This window comes from Passer domesticus, chromosome 4 (genome assembly GCF_036417665.1).
Source record: "Passer domesticus isolate bPasDom1 chromosome 4, bPasDom1.hap1, whole genome shotgun sequence".
NCBI classification, from domain to species: Eukaryota; Metazoa; Chordata; class Aves; order Passeriformes; family Passeridae; genus Passer; species Passer domesticus.
The window spans coordinates 14,743,773-14,759,482 of NC_087477.1; the positions used below are offsets into that span (position 1 = coordinate 14,743,773).

At 42.1% G+C, this 15,710-nt stretch overlaps 1 protein-coding gene across 2 annotated transcripts in view; it reads right to left on the bottom strand.

The window, feature by feature from the left end:
- Positions 1 to 15,710, bottom strand: part of ADAMTS3 (ADAM metallopeptidase with thrombospondin type 1 motif 3) — a 98,058-nt gene that overhangs the window by 61,361 nt on the left and 20,987 nt on the right. Inside the window, exons 5-9 of one of the 2 annotated variants that reach the window (XM_064416273.1) lie at positions 10,877 to 10,958; positions 9,533 to 9,780; positions 8,867 to 9,108; positions 8,172 to 8,334; positions 2,575 to 2,747 (exon numbers count right to left, since the gene is read on the bottom strand). In XM_064416273.1, the coding sequence (XP_064272343.1) occupies positions 2,575 to 2,580 (6 nt within the window). In that variant the 5' untranslated portion in view covers positions 2,581 to 2,747; positions 8,172 to 8,334; positions 8,867 to 9,108; positions 9,533 to 9,780; positions 10,877 to 10,958. The remainder of the gene's footprint in view (positions 1 to 2,574; positions 2,748 to 8,171; positions 8,335 to 8,866; positions 9,109 to 9,532; positions 9,781 to 10,876; positions 10,959 to 15,710) is intronic. The other variant, XM_064416271.1, reaches the window with a different exon arrangement.

Here is a 15,710-nt window from a genome sequence, read left to right on the forward strand (position 1 = left end):
GCAGCTGCCAGCTGCTCCCAGGGCACGCTGAGCAGGACCAGTGGAAGGTGCATGCAGCCTAACCATAACCCTACACATCACATTTTATTGTATCAGTGTCTATGAAGAGAACAGACAAACAGTTGATGCCACTATCTTTCCACTAAATGCATCCTGGCATTACAGCTGCAACCCTGCAAAGGATGCCAAGGACAGAGACCCTGGGCTCTCTTAGCCCTCCTGAAAATCCTGGCCAGGAGCTGTGCACACAGATCCTTCCAATTCACACGCTTCCTGAGAAAGTGTACAGGCAGTCAAGAATTACCACTTTGCCTTCAATTTGCTGGGACACTTCCAAATCGCTTCCATTTCCAGAAGGAATTAAACCAGGTGCTTTGTCTCTGCAAAGCAGCTTAGGCTGAAGTCCTGATACCACTTGCTGCTCTCACATGGGGCCATGGTCATTAAATATTTAAGCCAAAACAGCAGTAAGTTGAGAGGAGAGAGTGGCAAGTTTAGCAGATAAATCCCTGCCTGCTCTGAGTCCCCTTCTCTGCTCCCTCCCGAGGATGCTCCAGCTGCTTTAAGAGCTCAGCAGAACCATGGGGGCACAATCCCAAATACTATTTAAAAAACAGAAGCTTAAATGAAAATGAGAACTGAGCTTCTGACCTTACCTAGGGTCATCCCATCACGTCATGGCCGGGGTTATTTCCAGGGCAGCATGTGAGAGCTTTCACTGCAGCAGCTTCAATAGGACTTTGCCTGTGGATTAATGGATGACTTTGGCCTCTCTTTCTTACCAGCCTTTACAATTCAGAAGAACACACAGAGGATTTCTTCTGCAGCAGCTCAGTAGAAAGACAAAAGTGAGCTAACCTCCTGACCTGCAAAATAACCTCATGGGGAAATCCATTCAACAGAGCAGCTCACTGTTCCTGGGAAAAGGAAAAGCAGAGGAAACAATACATTGGATGCTGCTTAAGAGGGGAAATGTTTTTTTCTCAACTTCTAGGCAACTTTTAAGAAAAGTAGAAGCAGCAGGGACTTCCAGTCCTATGCACCAAAGGAGGAGGAAAAGGGAGACCTTGCGCAGAGGGAACACAAAGTGTTTGGCTTCAAGTGTATAAATGTAGATAGAAATCCCAGTGGGGTTAAAGGAGGCTGCTCTGAGAGCTCCAGTTCCAGGGTGTGACACCGCCTTGGCATTATCCAGGGCTGAGCTATGGCACAGGGGCTGCAGCTCCAGAAACCCCTGGGACAGCACGGGCTGGCCAAACGTCCTGATCTGCATTTCAAAAAGGACTACAACACTACATATGGTATTATTTTAGGAATTCATTTACATTCCAGCCTGTTTGCAACAAATTGCAGCATAATACCTGAAATTCACCTCAAGTTCGTGGTGTAGTTACACATAAGTAAGCATGCACATGAAACCATGTGGAGAAATATGTATAAAGATGTTTTTCTTGGTTGTTTCCTACTTCTTTTTTGTTCGTTAGTCGACATCATCAGTGTTTATGACCTCAAACACAGCAGACAAGCATACATACATACCATGTTGTTATAAAGAGGCATGATTAAAATCCATTTTAAAAGCTAAGCCCTGAATTTCAAAGCTGAAGACAGCTTCTATTGAAATTCCTCACTTTAATGGGGGTGATCTATGTCCTAGCTCCCCCCTCTTTTGGAAGGTTTATGCTGCACTTTCGCTTTTGTATGATAACTATTTGGAGAAATACTTAAAAATGCAGTTATTTATCGATTTATTTGGTTTGCATACCTTTAATCAGACTGGAATATTCAGTATTAATGGCCCCTGGCTCCAGGAGGTGTCATACAGCTGTCCCAGCAACACAATATTTCGCTTAGAAAACAATTAAAAACTGCAAAGCATCTGATGACTAAGAAACACTCAGGTTTCCTTCTGTCCAATATAGTTTCTGATAGGACACACACTACCAAGATCAGCATAATTAAGGCATTTCAATCTTTCCTCTTTCCATTTTATTTCCCAAATGAAATCATGGCACATTTTGCAAAGTCCAACCAGTAATCCCATTTTTCCCTCAAAGCCAAAGCCTCGTACCTCAGGGTTATGACTTCCTAGGTTTGACCTGCATTTCTTCCCAGCAGCTTAATTTAAGCTCAGTTTAAATTCAGAGAGCTCCCAGAGCAGCTAGAAGCAAGAGACTGCAGTTTTAAATTGTCTGGTCTCAGCAGTCTGTTCTCTTCTCACATTCTTATTTCTCCACCCTGCAGGGAAAAGCAGGAGAGAAGAATGGGAAGAAAGGCAAGTACCCAAGTAGTAATGGAGCCTGATCCTTGCAGGTTCCTATGCCATGCATGTGAGCCCTCATTGGGACTTTTCCTTGTAAAAAGGCTTTTCCTTGAGCCTCAAGCTGTGTGCAAAGTCACACATTTGCAGGGGCTCTGATACCTGTGTGAATTTAATCGATTGGGCAGAGTTCAGCCAATGAACTCAGAAGTTATTGAGGAACAACCATGAGCCCAGGAGCCCAAGCATGCTGTTGCTTTCAGTGACTTGAAATAACCATCACCTAAGTATAATTAAAGCACAATAGTCCTTACCTGCATTTCTTAACTGTTCCAGCTTTAATTTGGAATCTTTGCTCTCCCACAGTCTTTCTGCAGCTTCCCCTCAGCCTCCCACTCTGTGCAGCTGGTTTTGACTTCAGGACAAGGTACAGGATGAGGTACGAAACTCAAGTGTAGCATTCAGCCTCAAATGGGAAGTTCATCATCTGAGGCAATTCAAGCCAAATTTAAAATATCAGTAACTGCTATCACCTGTTTGCTTCAATCCCTGCCAGCATCGTTCACCTGGTTATCCCATGTCAGAGCCTGAGGAAGAGCCCCATGTCCTTCACTGAAATATCTATAATTAGAATTTGTAACCTTGGATTCTTATTAGCAAAGAACTGCATTTTAGAGAAAAATTATCTATTTTAATTTCAAATGAAGAAAGGACTTAGCCTATCGCTATTCAGTGTAAAATAAAACAGCTCTCATTTAATGATTCTCCTAGAGTGCCATGCAGCATGAAACTTTTTCTAGTCTCTTAATTTACTACTTGCTGCCTTGCTGCTTTGTGGAAGAGACACTTGACACCAGAGTCTTTTCACAGGCTTCATTCTACACACAACTGAAACTTGAATTCGGCACAGGAGAAAGAGGGAATTCAAACCCTGGGCAAAGTGAGTGGCAGCTTACACCTTGTGGGTTCCACATTCAAACCAGAAACACTCTAATTCAGCTCTGGGACACGGGCTGATCCCTTTCACTTCCTGCTGACACTTGGGACTTGTTTCTCCAGTGTAACAGTGGCAGAGTGGACTTGGCTGAAGGGAATTGTCCAGCCTCAGCTGCTGGAGCAGGTGCAGGTGAGCCAACCAGGGCAGTGCAAAAAACCCCAGAGGTGATGGAAAAAAGGAGCAAGAAGATAAGGAGTATCAGGTAAGGGGAGGAGAGAGCAGAACACAGGTAAGTGTGTCACTTCTCCAGGCAGGAGGTGAGGCTAGGTGCTCACTCAGCCAAGAAAAAGAGTAGAAGTTGCCACTTCTGAGTGCTAGGCACTGCAGAGCAGAGATCTTACCTGGAAACTCCACAGAGCAGGTGATGTAAAACTTCCTTATAGGTACCAAATAGCAAATCAAGTGCCTTTCAATCATCCTCAGACCCATAGAAAATGAGGAAGTTCCCTGTGAAGGATGAAACCATCCTTCAGCCCCATAGGACATGGTGTTTCTAATTGCCCTACAAGAAATACAGGAGCCAATTTTCCATTTTCCTTATTAAAAACAAAATACTTCCCAAACTTTAGGCTCACACATTATAACTTGATTATTTAAACCTTCTCCTTGAAACCTAGGGAAAGCTGAAAAAATAATCACATAGAACACCAAAACTTGACTGAAATCTCAGCGTCTTTTGGTCATTCTCATGAATTTTGAGCTTGTTTTGTGCTGGCAACAGCATATTCTGGTAACACCACTTTTATCTTGTGCAGTAGATTAACTCCTTGTCCTTTTCAGGTTTTACTGAATCTAACACCTTACAGACAAATACAATAAAAAGTGCAGAATTGTATCTATTTTTCTTCACAGTTCCATAAAGGTCTGTAGTACATGTGATTTAAACAGCAAAACCACTCATCAGCTCAAGTCATTTTTTCAAGTTTTCAAGTATTGGACCAAGTTTGTAGGAAAGCTTTCCTACGCTGCAATCTGGCTGTAATTCCTGAGTTCAGGAATGGCATGTGGGGATGATTTAAAGTTACCTTTCTCCATTGCCTGTGCCAGCAGTGAGCTGTCCTCTCTGATAAGGGGCAGAGTGGAAAGAAATCAGTAACTCCTTAAAATCACCCCAGTGGGAGCTGCCAGAGGTCAGGAATCCCAGCCCGGCTGCTACTGAAGCCCTTCATTTACTGTCCAGTGTTATATGTGTGAAGTGATTGAGTGGTTGCTCTGTTCTGCCTGCTAGGTCACCTTTCTATATTTATCACATCACCGTATAAAACACCACAGTGTACCTCACGGATGGGAGGCTCCACATAAAATTAAACCCTACCTTAAATCTTCCTGAAAAAGCAGCCCACTCCTTTTCTCTGAAAAGAGAACTGCTTTTCCCCTCTCTGCTCAAAAATTCCACTAGGCAAAAACATCTCAAAGGCTCAAAGAGAGCTCTGAGGACACGAAAGAAAGGGAAACCAGCATTGAAGATATCCTGAAACATTCTGGGCTGACAATTACATTCGCACAATAAAATATTTGTCCTTTTTTGCCCAAAACATCCTCTAACATAGCTGGAGGATGAGGTGCCTTTATTCTGAGTCACTGGAAGCAAAGGTGAGTCCCCTTGGTGGGTCCAGCCCAAGGACCATTGCAGGCAATGAAGGCTGTGAACTGCCTGGGCTTTGACTTGCTCCTCTTGATTCTAAGTGCTGACAGCACAGGATGCTTTATTCCCATTTTTATTTATGCTATGATATCACTCCCAGCCTTTCTTCTTTGCGTTTCCTTCATCCCAGCTTTCACTGATGTGCCCCATGTGTACTGGGACTGCCCATCCTGCCTGAGTCAACAGCACAACTCTGCTCTTCTCCAGGCTCCTTTTTCAAACAGAAACATATTTAGATTCATCCCACTCTATCTATTCCAAAGCACTCACATTTTTATCCAGTGATATAGGAAAAAGGAGAAAAAGGAGAAAAAGGAGAAAAAGGAGAAAAAGGGAGAAAAAGGGAGAAAAAGGGAGAAAAAGGGAGAAAAAGGGAGAAAAAGGGAGAAAAAGGGAGAAAAAAAAGGAGAAAAAAAAGGAGAAAAACTGGTGTAGTCCCTTAGAAGTCATGGAGTTGCTACCAGGCACCAAGGGGCTGGTACATGCAAGAGATAAGAGGTTTTTAGCCTAAAAATACGGACTAAAATAAAGGATATTGTTGCAGCAAGAAGAAACAAAAGGAAGAGGCACCGAGTGAAAAGTAGGAAAGAAGACTCTTCAGACAGTTAAAAAACACAGAGCCCAAGCTAATACCTCTGGAAAATGTTCTACTGGTCTGTGAAAATCCTTATCAAAGGACCCTTGGTTTTCTTGGTCTGACTGATAAGCTAAGCAACCTTTCACTTCTTGTTTAAAAGAATCTCAATTTAAAGTAAGCTCCTTTCCTGCCAAGGAAGCTACTTTTGGGTTCCTTGCCAGGAAAGGCTGCTCACTTTCACACATTACCACTGAAACTTTGTTATTTTGCATGGGGGAAGCCTTTTTTCCCTTTAAGACATTCCAATTAACCTCTTTCCATACTGCTGACAACATTAAAGTCTAAAGTTAGGGTGAAAAGGTCACTCTTTCTCACTTCCCAGATTTATCTAAGAATCAAGGGAGTGAAGATCTGTCACTACAGGCTGTATCCTGAGGCTCTTCCTCTTTACAACTGCTACCATTTATTAGGCAAAAACATAATAAGCTCTCCTGAAAATGAATTAAAGTGACAATAAATGATGGAAAATCACAAATAATTGGGATTTTTTTTTTGCCAATTTACTATAGATAGAAGGCTTTTAAAATTACTTGTTTTGTGTGTGTGTACATATGTGCTTCCTTAATGTGTTTTTGTTGTCCAATTCTAATAAAATTTGGCAAATAGGTAGAGATCTCCAAGATGCAGTTTCCTTGTTAAGAAGACTTTGTTCCTATAAATTTTGCAGTGTAAGCAGTAGGTTAAGGAGAAGACTATCCAAGTGGCCTAAAAGAAAAGTCGCAATATCAGCCTCAGAGGGAAAAAAAAAAAATCCTTCAAAATACATCAAGGAAATAGCCAGATTACTTCTTCTATTATATAATTTAGGTCTTTACCTTTAATTGAAGCAATGTCATCACATGCACAGCAACATTTCCTAAGTTAAGAATACAAAGATTTGGTTTTGACTGCAGAGGTACACGTTGAATAATGATTCTGAATTAAATGCCAAAAGTGCTCAGTGGGATGTAGCTAGAGCAGATTATCCCTAAAATGCTTGTCAGAATGTTTCCTTAAGTCCAGTGCTACAGTAGAACACTTAAGCATGTGAAGAACCTGAAATATCCATAATCCCATAAAAGTTGTCTTATTTTTTTAGCTTCTCAGGCCCTTCACAGGGCAAATCATTTGAATTCAAAGTGCAAATAAGCAGCAAATGGGAAAAAAGAATGATTTAATTGTTAACCATTTTTAAAGATGCTGCCTTAAAGATACAAAAGGTTTGAGATCAAGCAAAACAAACAGAATTCAAGGTTTGTGCCCAGCATCTGACACCTGCCAGATCTGAAAGGTGAGGGCTAGACTGGCAAACAACACCGATAAACCCAGGATCCACGAGGTTGTACAGGTGCTTCAGGACTTTACCTGCTCTGCAAAGAAAAAGGCTCCTCCATCAGATTTGTAGATGAAGGAAAGCAAAACAAACACTAATAACAACCCTGTTTGGGTTTTTATTAAGAATTATCCCAAGAGCAAAATTATGGGGAAAATGCCCATCAAATTCTTACTGTTTTTATACACTGTCCTAGAGACTTCCTAATTAATCTGGGGGTCCAAACTGATCAGCTCCTTTTTAATAATGTGTTGGATATTTCTTCAGCTTCTTTTTTGAGTTTTAATACTGGTTAAAACTATTTCATAGAATTGAATTCAAGTTTAAGGTTACAATCTAGCAAGAAGGAGCAGAAAGAAATATCTAGAATAGAAATTAAATCTAAGCCTGCGTGGCCAGAAGTGGCACATTTTAATATTCTACTGCCTAAAGTTCTGAGAAAGGGTACAGCTACCTTCCCAGAAAATTACTTTTCATCATGTAAAAGCAAAGCTGGCTTGCTCTTTCTGCACCAGTACGATATGCTCTGCCCTTTCACATGGGATACTCAGAGTATAAACCCAGTGTTGGGTGAAATCTAAGCCATGAAAAAGATTTTACCACAAGAAATTTGGTGCTAAAACTGTGACTTGAAAATCCTGAGTTGAAAACACTGGTTTTTGTGCAGTGGCTAATGGCTGTGACTGAAGGAGTCTTGGTAGGCCTGATTTTTGAAGATTAAACTTTACAGTTTCCCATTTAAAGGGACACAGAAAGATGCTGGGCTGGTACTATCTTTAAAATAAGTATGCAGAAATCAGAGTCTGACTTTATTACCCAGTAGTCTCTACTTCTCACCAAACTAAAGATTATTTCAAGTCCATGAGTTCAATGGGGAGGTGATGCAGCTGCTTCTGCCCTTTGGAGCTATACAGGCACTCAATAATCAGGGCACATAGAGCCATAGGTAGGCTGGAACAGTGTCAATACAGCAGCAGTGGTGGCTGGAATTAGTTTGGAATTAGATAGGGATAGTTGTCTAAAGCTGGAAGAAGCAAACAAAAGAAAAAGCAGTATCTTGTCAAAGCATTAAGAATCATGGACCTCGGGTTATTTGTTTCAGTGAAGGAGGCAAAAACCTTGCAGTCAGAGGCTTGGCTCCCTCCTCAGTGCTGCAGTCCCAAATCAGCAACTCCCTCTCTCCCTGTTCCTCTCTCACCTTCTTCCTACTTGGCTCAGCAGCCCAAGCGTTCCAAGGATGACCTGCTGACATGCTTCCCACACCAAGACTGGGAAACCACAAAGTGTCTGGATGCATGAGTGAGACACTGAGACTCTTACCTGCTGCCTTGCTCCTGTCTCTGCCAGCCACCACAGAGCCATTTCTCTGGAATTCACCAGCCCAGGAGCCATTCCTGCCGTGGTGGGAACTGCTGCTTGGCAGCACTTCTGTGCCTTTTGACTCACACGATGCTTTTGGCTCATTTGCCATCATTTCCTTCAGCTACAGAGGAAAGGAGCAAATTGTTAAAGAGCAAAAACAGCTGTAAAAAATGCCACTCAGTGATGTAAGCCATGAAATGTGTGTTCTAGGAAGAGGCAACATGCATGTTTCCAGACACATAAAAGCTCCAGCACATGCAGCAGGAGAGAGGAAATTAACTCATGTTCATCAGAAATCCATTTTGCCAGCTCAAAGGTACTTGGACTGACATTAAACCATACATGAAGAAGGTAATAGGTGATTCTTCATCCTGCAAACCCAGCTGATGTCTCTGTGCAAGGTTCTGTATGAAAAGACCAGACACAACCCCACAAAATTTACAGGGAAAAGACTAAAAAGAAAGAAAATGTAATTGGAAGTGCACAGAATTTAAGTTTCATCCAATGCTGGCCCATTTGCATAACAGCTCAAATCTCCACATCTGTTTGGTTTTCCAGTTCCTGTTCCTTTTTTTTTTTTAAAGAGAACAGTCACTGGAAGTTCACATGCACAGGCTGCTGACTAAAAGCAAATGACATCCAGGTCAACTTACAGTTCCAGAAACACACAGGCAGCTCATTGCTCTGCAGCTGCTTCCAGTGGCTTCACAGGGCAGGTCTGGGAAGAATGGAGCTGTCACCAGCACAAGCAGCACTGGGTGACATCTCACATTTATGTAGCACCACACCATCCAAAGGTAAGTGACTCCCAAAGTGGTCTAATAAACTCAAGAGTGAGGGGACTTCTGATACATCCTTGTTCCTTCTGACATCAGAGCTCTGACTGCCAGCAGGGCTGAGGGGAACAATGACACAGAGGACATCACTGCTCAACTCTGCAGAGGAAAACAGCTTCTTCCCAGCTGAAAGGACTGGAGGAAAATCTTTTAAGTCTTGCACATACTTCAGAAAAATAATTTGACGAAGTGGCCTTCAAATAAAGCATGGATTTACACAAACTGAAATCATCCAGCACTCCAGGCAGCTGCCTCAGGGCATCTTCGAGGTGCTGGGAATGACATGGACTTGCATTTGCAAAGGCCCTTTGTAATCCCTTCCCAAGGATCTGTTATCATCCCACCCGGCTCTCCTGGCCATCCTGTTGCCATCTGGCCATCTGCTTTCACAGTGAACGGGATGAAGCCCCTATGCAGGATGAGCAAAGAGCTCAACAGACAGAACAGTGCTCCTAACCCCTCCAGAGTGCTCTGCCTGCTCACCCGAACAAATCCAGATGTTGCCTCGCCTCGCTGTGCACAGCAGCTCTCTGTTACTGTTTTAGCTGTGGTTTACTGCTTGGAACTGGGAAGAGATCACTCTGAGGAATGCAGTTTAAACGGAAGACTCTGCATTTTAACTGGATGTCTCTGTTTGGAAAGCAAAGCTTCAAGAAACAAGGCAAGGCACAGAATGGAGAAGAACTTCTCAGAGGGCTGCATCGATCAGACTGCAGGAAGGAGCAGCACATCTGAAAATAGCCAAAGCAAAGTCAATAGGAAACCTCCTTGAGCTGTTTGACATTGTGGTCTGGTCCTAGAGCCAGGGGATAAACCCGAGGGCTGGGAATGCATCATCCAAACTCTGACCCCGGCTAGATATAATGATTTGAACAATGTAAATTGGCAGATTTAATCTCAGATAGTTTTGCATGAGATGGAGATTCATAGTTCATTACATATTCATAATGAGAGGGTTTTGCTTTCTCAAAGGCACAATAATTATCAGCTTAAAGCAGCTTTTGCATTGAGAAATGCTATTTAGCTCACTTGACAGCTGCTGCATTCATTCACAAAAAGACATTATTACATTTATCTGCACCTTTGCTCCTCCTGTACATCACTTCATTCAATCCCTTCCAGAGACACCATTTTTAGGAGAGCATTTTCAGCATGACATAGAATTGAAGAAACTTCTCCATTAACTCCTCATGGTTTAATAAGTAAATAACTTCTGCATAAAACAGCATTGACAGAAAACACAACAAACATATGTTTCTAGAAATGTCAGTCCCAGAGGAAAAAAAAAATTACTATCATTATTATAGCTTCTGGGCATGAACAATATTGTTTACTAGTAAAAACTGCACAGCAAAAGGAACATTACTGCAAAAAAGGTCTTCTACTTGATCCCATATTCAGACACAATATCTGGCTAATGCACAGAAAGCTTTATGTGCACAGTGCTGCTTTCTTCAGGAAGGACAGAGTACCCAGATACCCTCAGCTGGCATGGGGGGAATGCAAGAGAAAACCTGGATTCAGTTATGTCTTAGGAAGAGCTGGACGTTCCCTGAAGACTCTGGCAGCTAAGAGGTGAAAATGACTTCTGAGATGAGCACTTTGCAAGTGGCCACCCAGGAGAAAAAACAAAGCAGCAGCAAGAAAGAATGCCGTTCTGCACAGAATGAGCAAATCAATAAGTAAAACACACCTTCTTAATTTTGAAAATAAGAAATTCGCTTTCTGTGTTAAATCCAGAATTAAAAAATCGCTCTATCCAGCAATCCTACATGGAAAGTCATTTGACCTTGCAAGCGGGTGCCTGGTTTCAAAAGGATTAGTTACCTTTCCAGCTTTCTATCCAGCTCTTTATAGGTCTCAGGATCACAGTAAGCCACCAGCTGGATGCCATCAGCACGTGCAGTACCTAAAACAGCACAAAGCGGAGGGGCAAAAACCCACTTCAATGCGTAAGGAAGGAGGTGCCAAAAGCCTCACACATATGGCCAGGGTTCTGGTACACCGAAAATTGGTTCCAGCACCACTCCAGCCCCAGATGAGCCCTGCCAGTAACACACCACCATTCCAAACTGCTTATCAGGGTCACAAACAGGGAAAAAGTACTGGAGATGAAGTTTTCACGCCACACTGTAACAATACCTTCTCAGTTTGAGGGGGAACCAACAGCAAGTAGCATCTGAGAACAGCAACTTTCAGCAAGATGAAGAAAGGGACTGGTTTGATTTACAGCTGTATAACTTATGGCCACATCTGGCAACAGGGAATTTCATGGGGAAGGAAATGCCACTTGATGCTTTTACAATTAAAGCAGACAATGCAGAGATAGTTTACACAAAGTACTATTTTTTCTTGGGAACATTCACCTAAAACCTTGGGCCAGAATATGTTCAAAATGACAGTTCTGATTGCTTTGGACCTTCATTTCCTTGCTCTCCATCCTCCTAAATGGCTCACAACAGAGACTAAGGTATGAACTTTAATTCCCTTTCCTCACCTGTAGGAAATTATTACGGAAGAAAAGCAAGTCTTTTCTGTCAGAAATGATAATGAGAATTTTTATCTATCTAAAAATATCTCACACATGCTAGGCAAAGCCAAAACAGTTTCTGCTGTTAGTTAAGCATTTTGTTTAAATTATATTCTGGATATACAGCTGGCAGAGACAGCACTTGGCTGCTCTCTGTCCTGGTTACAAGGCAAGGGAAGCCAGACAGACACGGGTCCTTAAATTCTGGCAGGTTTTGGGAAAATTCCAGATCCACTGAGCAGTTTGAGAATTCATGCTTCTCATTAGGATAATTCACTCTAATAGGCCTCCAAAGGCTTTCCATTTTTGGCAATGTTCTTTTAACAAGGCTCAAGTTGGATCTGTATATCTTACATTGTAACATATTTTAAATAAACACCCCATACAGAAATCTTGGTGATCTTCAGAAAAAATGAGTTAAATCAACCAGCTGAAAAACCTGAACTCCTACAATAAAAAAAAGGGAACAACTTCAGATGAAGGAGAAATGCTGTCCTAAGGAAGGTTCCTTTTGCATCCTGGCAAAGTATCATCTGTTTCAGCAGGATGTTCCTCCTGGGATGACACAGAGCTGTGCTGAAATGACATAACTGGGGATTTCACTCTGGATGTATTGCTCACTTTGAGATCTACACAGAAAATCCGTGCCACTGCTCTCACACAGCAGATCTCATCAGCTTGAGGAAAGCAAGGGAAAGCTGCAAGTTTCAAAGCTGAAACTACAGCACTAAAAATCATTCCAGTATTAACAACTGAGTTTTCCTACTTCCCTAGGGAGGGTGTGTAAAAGCAGAGAATGGCAAAGGAAACAGAAATAGCAAAGCAGAGACTGAAATACGAAAAAGGCAGAGAGACTCATAGAAGTTAAGTGAGTATTTTGAAACCTGAATACAAAATGAAACAAAAGAAGTCCCTAGAAAAATAAAATAAGGAGAAAGGCAGCTAGTATTTCCCAAAGTTCTCCCACTGAAATGAAATAAAAGGGAATATATTCAAATGTCTGAATAGCCCCTAAAGCTGGGATTTCCTTAACTCTGACTTCATTTCCCTTAAACAAAGGTATTATCTTAGCAACTCCACACCAAAATAAAACAGAGATGGCAGAAACAATTTAAGTGCTCCTGTACCATGATGAAGACTCTGAAATATGAGATAGTTCTCTCAGAGTCTACTTGGGGCAATGTCAGAGTACTGGCAGGTTGCACTACAAATGGCCATAGTGGACTTTCCTCACCCTCATTAAATTGGAAAAGGCTTGCTTGCTCTTAGAGATACATTAAGTTGTGTTTAGCTGCCACTTACCCAGTGTAAATGGACTATTTAATGCAAAATTCATAGCTCACACAGACACACAGATAGACCAAGCTGATGGTCTCAGTGCTGCAAACTCCAGTAAGTTCTGGGTAGGTCTGGATGTTTTTCAAATCCCCTGACCTTCTCCACATGCACCAAGCTCAGTTTTACCACAAGTGCCTTGGCAAATGAGTGCTCCAAAGGCAGAGAGCAGCATCAACACACGCTGCACTAGAGACTGAGGTGGGGCAGGGCTGCTGAGGCAGCTTCTCTGCTCCTGCCTCTTCCTTGACACCAGACACAGCCATTGATTTATTCTCCTTTCTGGTGCCAGCTGTGACTTTTTCTCTTAGGTTAAAAGAGAAGTCATCCTTCCCAATCCCACTCCTGTCCCCCCAGCATCAGGTCAGAACGAAGGGAAGAAGCAGTACAGTCCCAAAAATTTGTTCTTCTCCCAAAGAAACAGTAAATGGATGTTTTCTGCTGGGGAAGGATATGAGACAGTCCAGAGTGGACTGTCTTTGGATGGAATGAGGATGGAAAGGGATGAAGACTGAAGTGCTCTTACTGTTCCACATGAAATAAACATTCTGCAATGTAATGTGGAAAGGGTCTGTCCTAAGGTAACTCATCTCTGTGCCCGTCCCACAAACATCACATGTCCCACCCATAACTCCCATCCTGCTAATAACACAAAGTCACTTTTATTCTAAAGTTTGCAGCCTTGATTTACACCAGCTCTGGCTCCTAGAACTGATTTTCCCAGTCCTCTGCTCATGTAGGCTGCTGGTGAAATTGAGCAGTACATACTCCAGACAAGGAATGCACCCACCCTTCATCCACAGGCCGCACAAGTAACCCAGGCATTCCCTTCAGAGGAGTCTGAGCTGTCCCCCACATCACAGTGGTGCAGACATGGGCAGTAACCAGCCAGAAATCCCACGAGAAACCCTAACCTCAGCATTTCCTTTCATTACACCATGCTGAAGTCAGCTCCTCAACATCCCACAGATGTTGAGGCAGCATCTGTTCAAAGCCCCTTGTACGATCTCAGGTATGCCTTTATTCTCATCACCTGTGAAAGGATGAAAGAACCAGAAAGGAAGCATTTGATCACTTTATACCTTATCACTTGCAGGCCATTTCTTTTTCTTTCTCAGACTAGGCAGGTAAACTCAAGGTAATCCTTTCCTTCCCTCCTTTCCCTCGGTGTTTGAATCCTGCAGCCCAGGAACACAGAACAGCAGTAGCCTCTTTAGGTCTCACTAGTTTTTTTGATTTTCTAACTCATTTTGTCACTCTTGGGTCATGCCCTAGAGCTGAATTTGGACTTCAGCTGCAGCAATCACCAGAGCCTGGGTAGGCTGGGCACCAAAACTCAGCCAGAGACAGAGACAGGGAAATATTATTTCTCTATTAATATGTTAATGACTCTGTCCTGATTGCTGTGAGCACCAAATGATTTTCCTCCCAGTCTGAGAGATGGAAGAGAACTGACACGTCCATTTTTCTGCACAATAATGCTGTCATCAGCCCTAAATTTGGGCTGCTTCTGCAAAAATGAAGCAGAGTGCTGCTGCTGCTCTCTGTTAATCACCATCAACTGGTTTCTGAAAAAATACCATGCCATAAATATAGCTAATTTGGAGGTTTTCTGAGGCTTCCCTTCAGAATCCATCAATTTAACCAAGGCACAGGCAGGAAGGCTGAAGAAGAGCCTGTGGGGAGCTGATCACCTGAGACAGTGCCAAAATCTCCATCAGTTTAAAGGAAGGCTTTATGATACTCTGAGATGTAGTGCTCCTGACTGGAATTCCTTTTCCCAAGAGGCTCAAGGCTGCCTGGTACTCTTTTTTCATACCACTGCTGGCTTTTAGCAGGTTTAATCCTGCTTCTATGAAGGGCAAAACTCTGAAGGATTTCTAACACTAAAGACAGAGCTAAAATAAAAAAAATTACAATAAGCAAATAGTGTGCTGAGCATTTAAAGAAAAAACAGAGATTACTCACTCTGACTTATTCTGAGCTAAGAGATGAAACTTGCTATAGGTTTGTAAGGTTGCTCACCACCAACATCACCTGAGCCAAGAAACAGCCTTTATCCTTTAGGGACTTAAAGTAATTATACTGACTGATTTTTAAACAGTTTTTCTAATCAGTGGATTAATTCTGCTACAATGCATTTCAGCTTTTCTTATGATGATGCAAAAAGCCCTCATTTGTGATTCGGGAAGAATTTAGAATAGGTATTGAGTTAAAGTACAGTAAAAATAAAAGTATATTACAAGAAAGAGCAAAGCAGGCCACAGGGACACATACAGCAGTTTTCCTGCTGACTTTTGTAGGGAAATACTATTAAAATTGATAACTGATCACACACTGTGTGTGTATGCTGCCTTTGAACAAATTTGAGCACATTTTAACCAAAATGCTATGATCTGCAGTGACCTGCTGGGATACAAATCAAACCTATGGCTGTGGCTATGCGCCAAGTAAATTCAAACCATGTGACAAGGCCTCTTCTACATTTTATTACTTCTTTTTTGTAAAATCCTAGGTTTCTTTAAGAGAAAAATTCTTTGTACATCTCCCAGGAGCAGCTTGCCTTAGGGTAAGAAATGTGCTGTGACACTAAGCTGGTGTAAATCAAGGCAAATTCACTGATTAATGGAGAGATGCTATTTAATATTGTTTATCTTTTTGCTTCTATGATCTGAGAAGAAATTATTTGGGTTCTTGCTTTAGGTCTGTTACAGCCTCATTTTAACAATAATGTAAGAACCCACTATTTCCAGCTCTGGCATTATGTGTTTTAACATGGCATTTCTCCAGCATTTT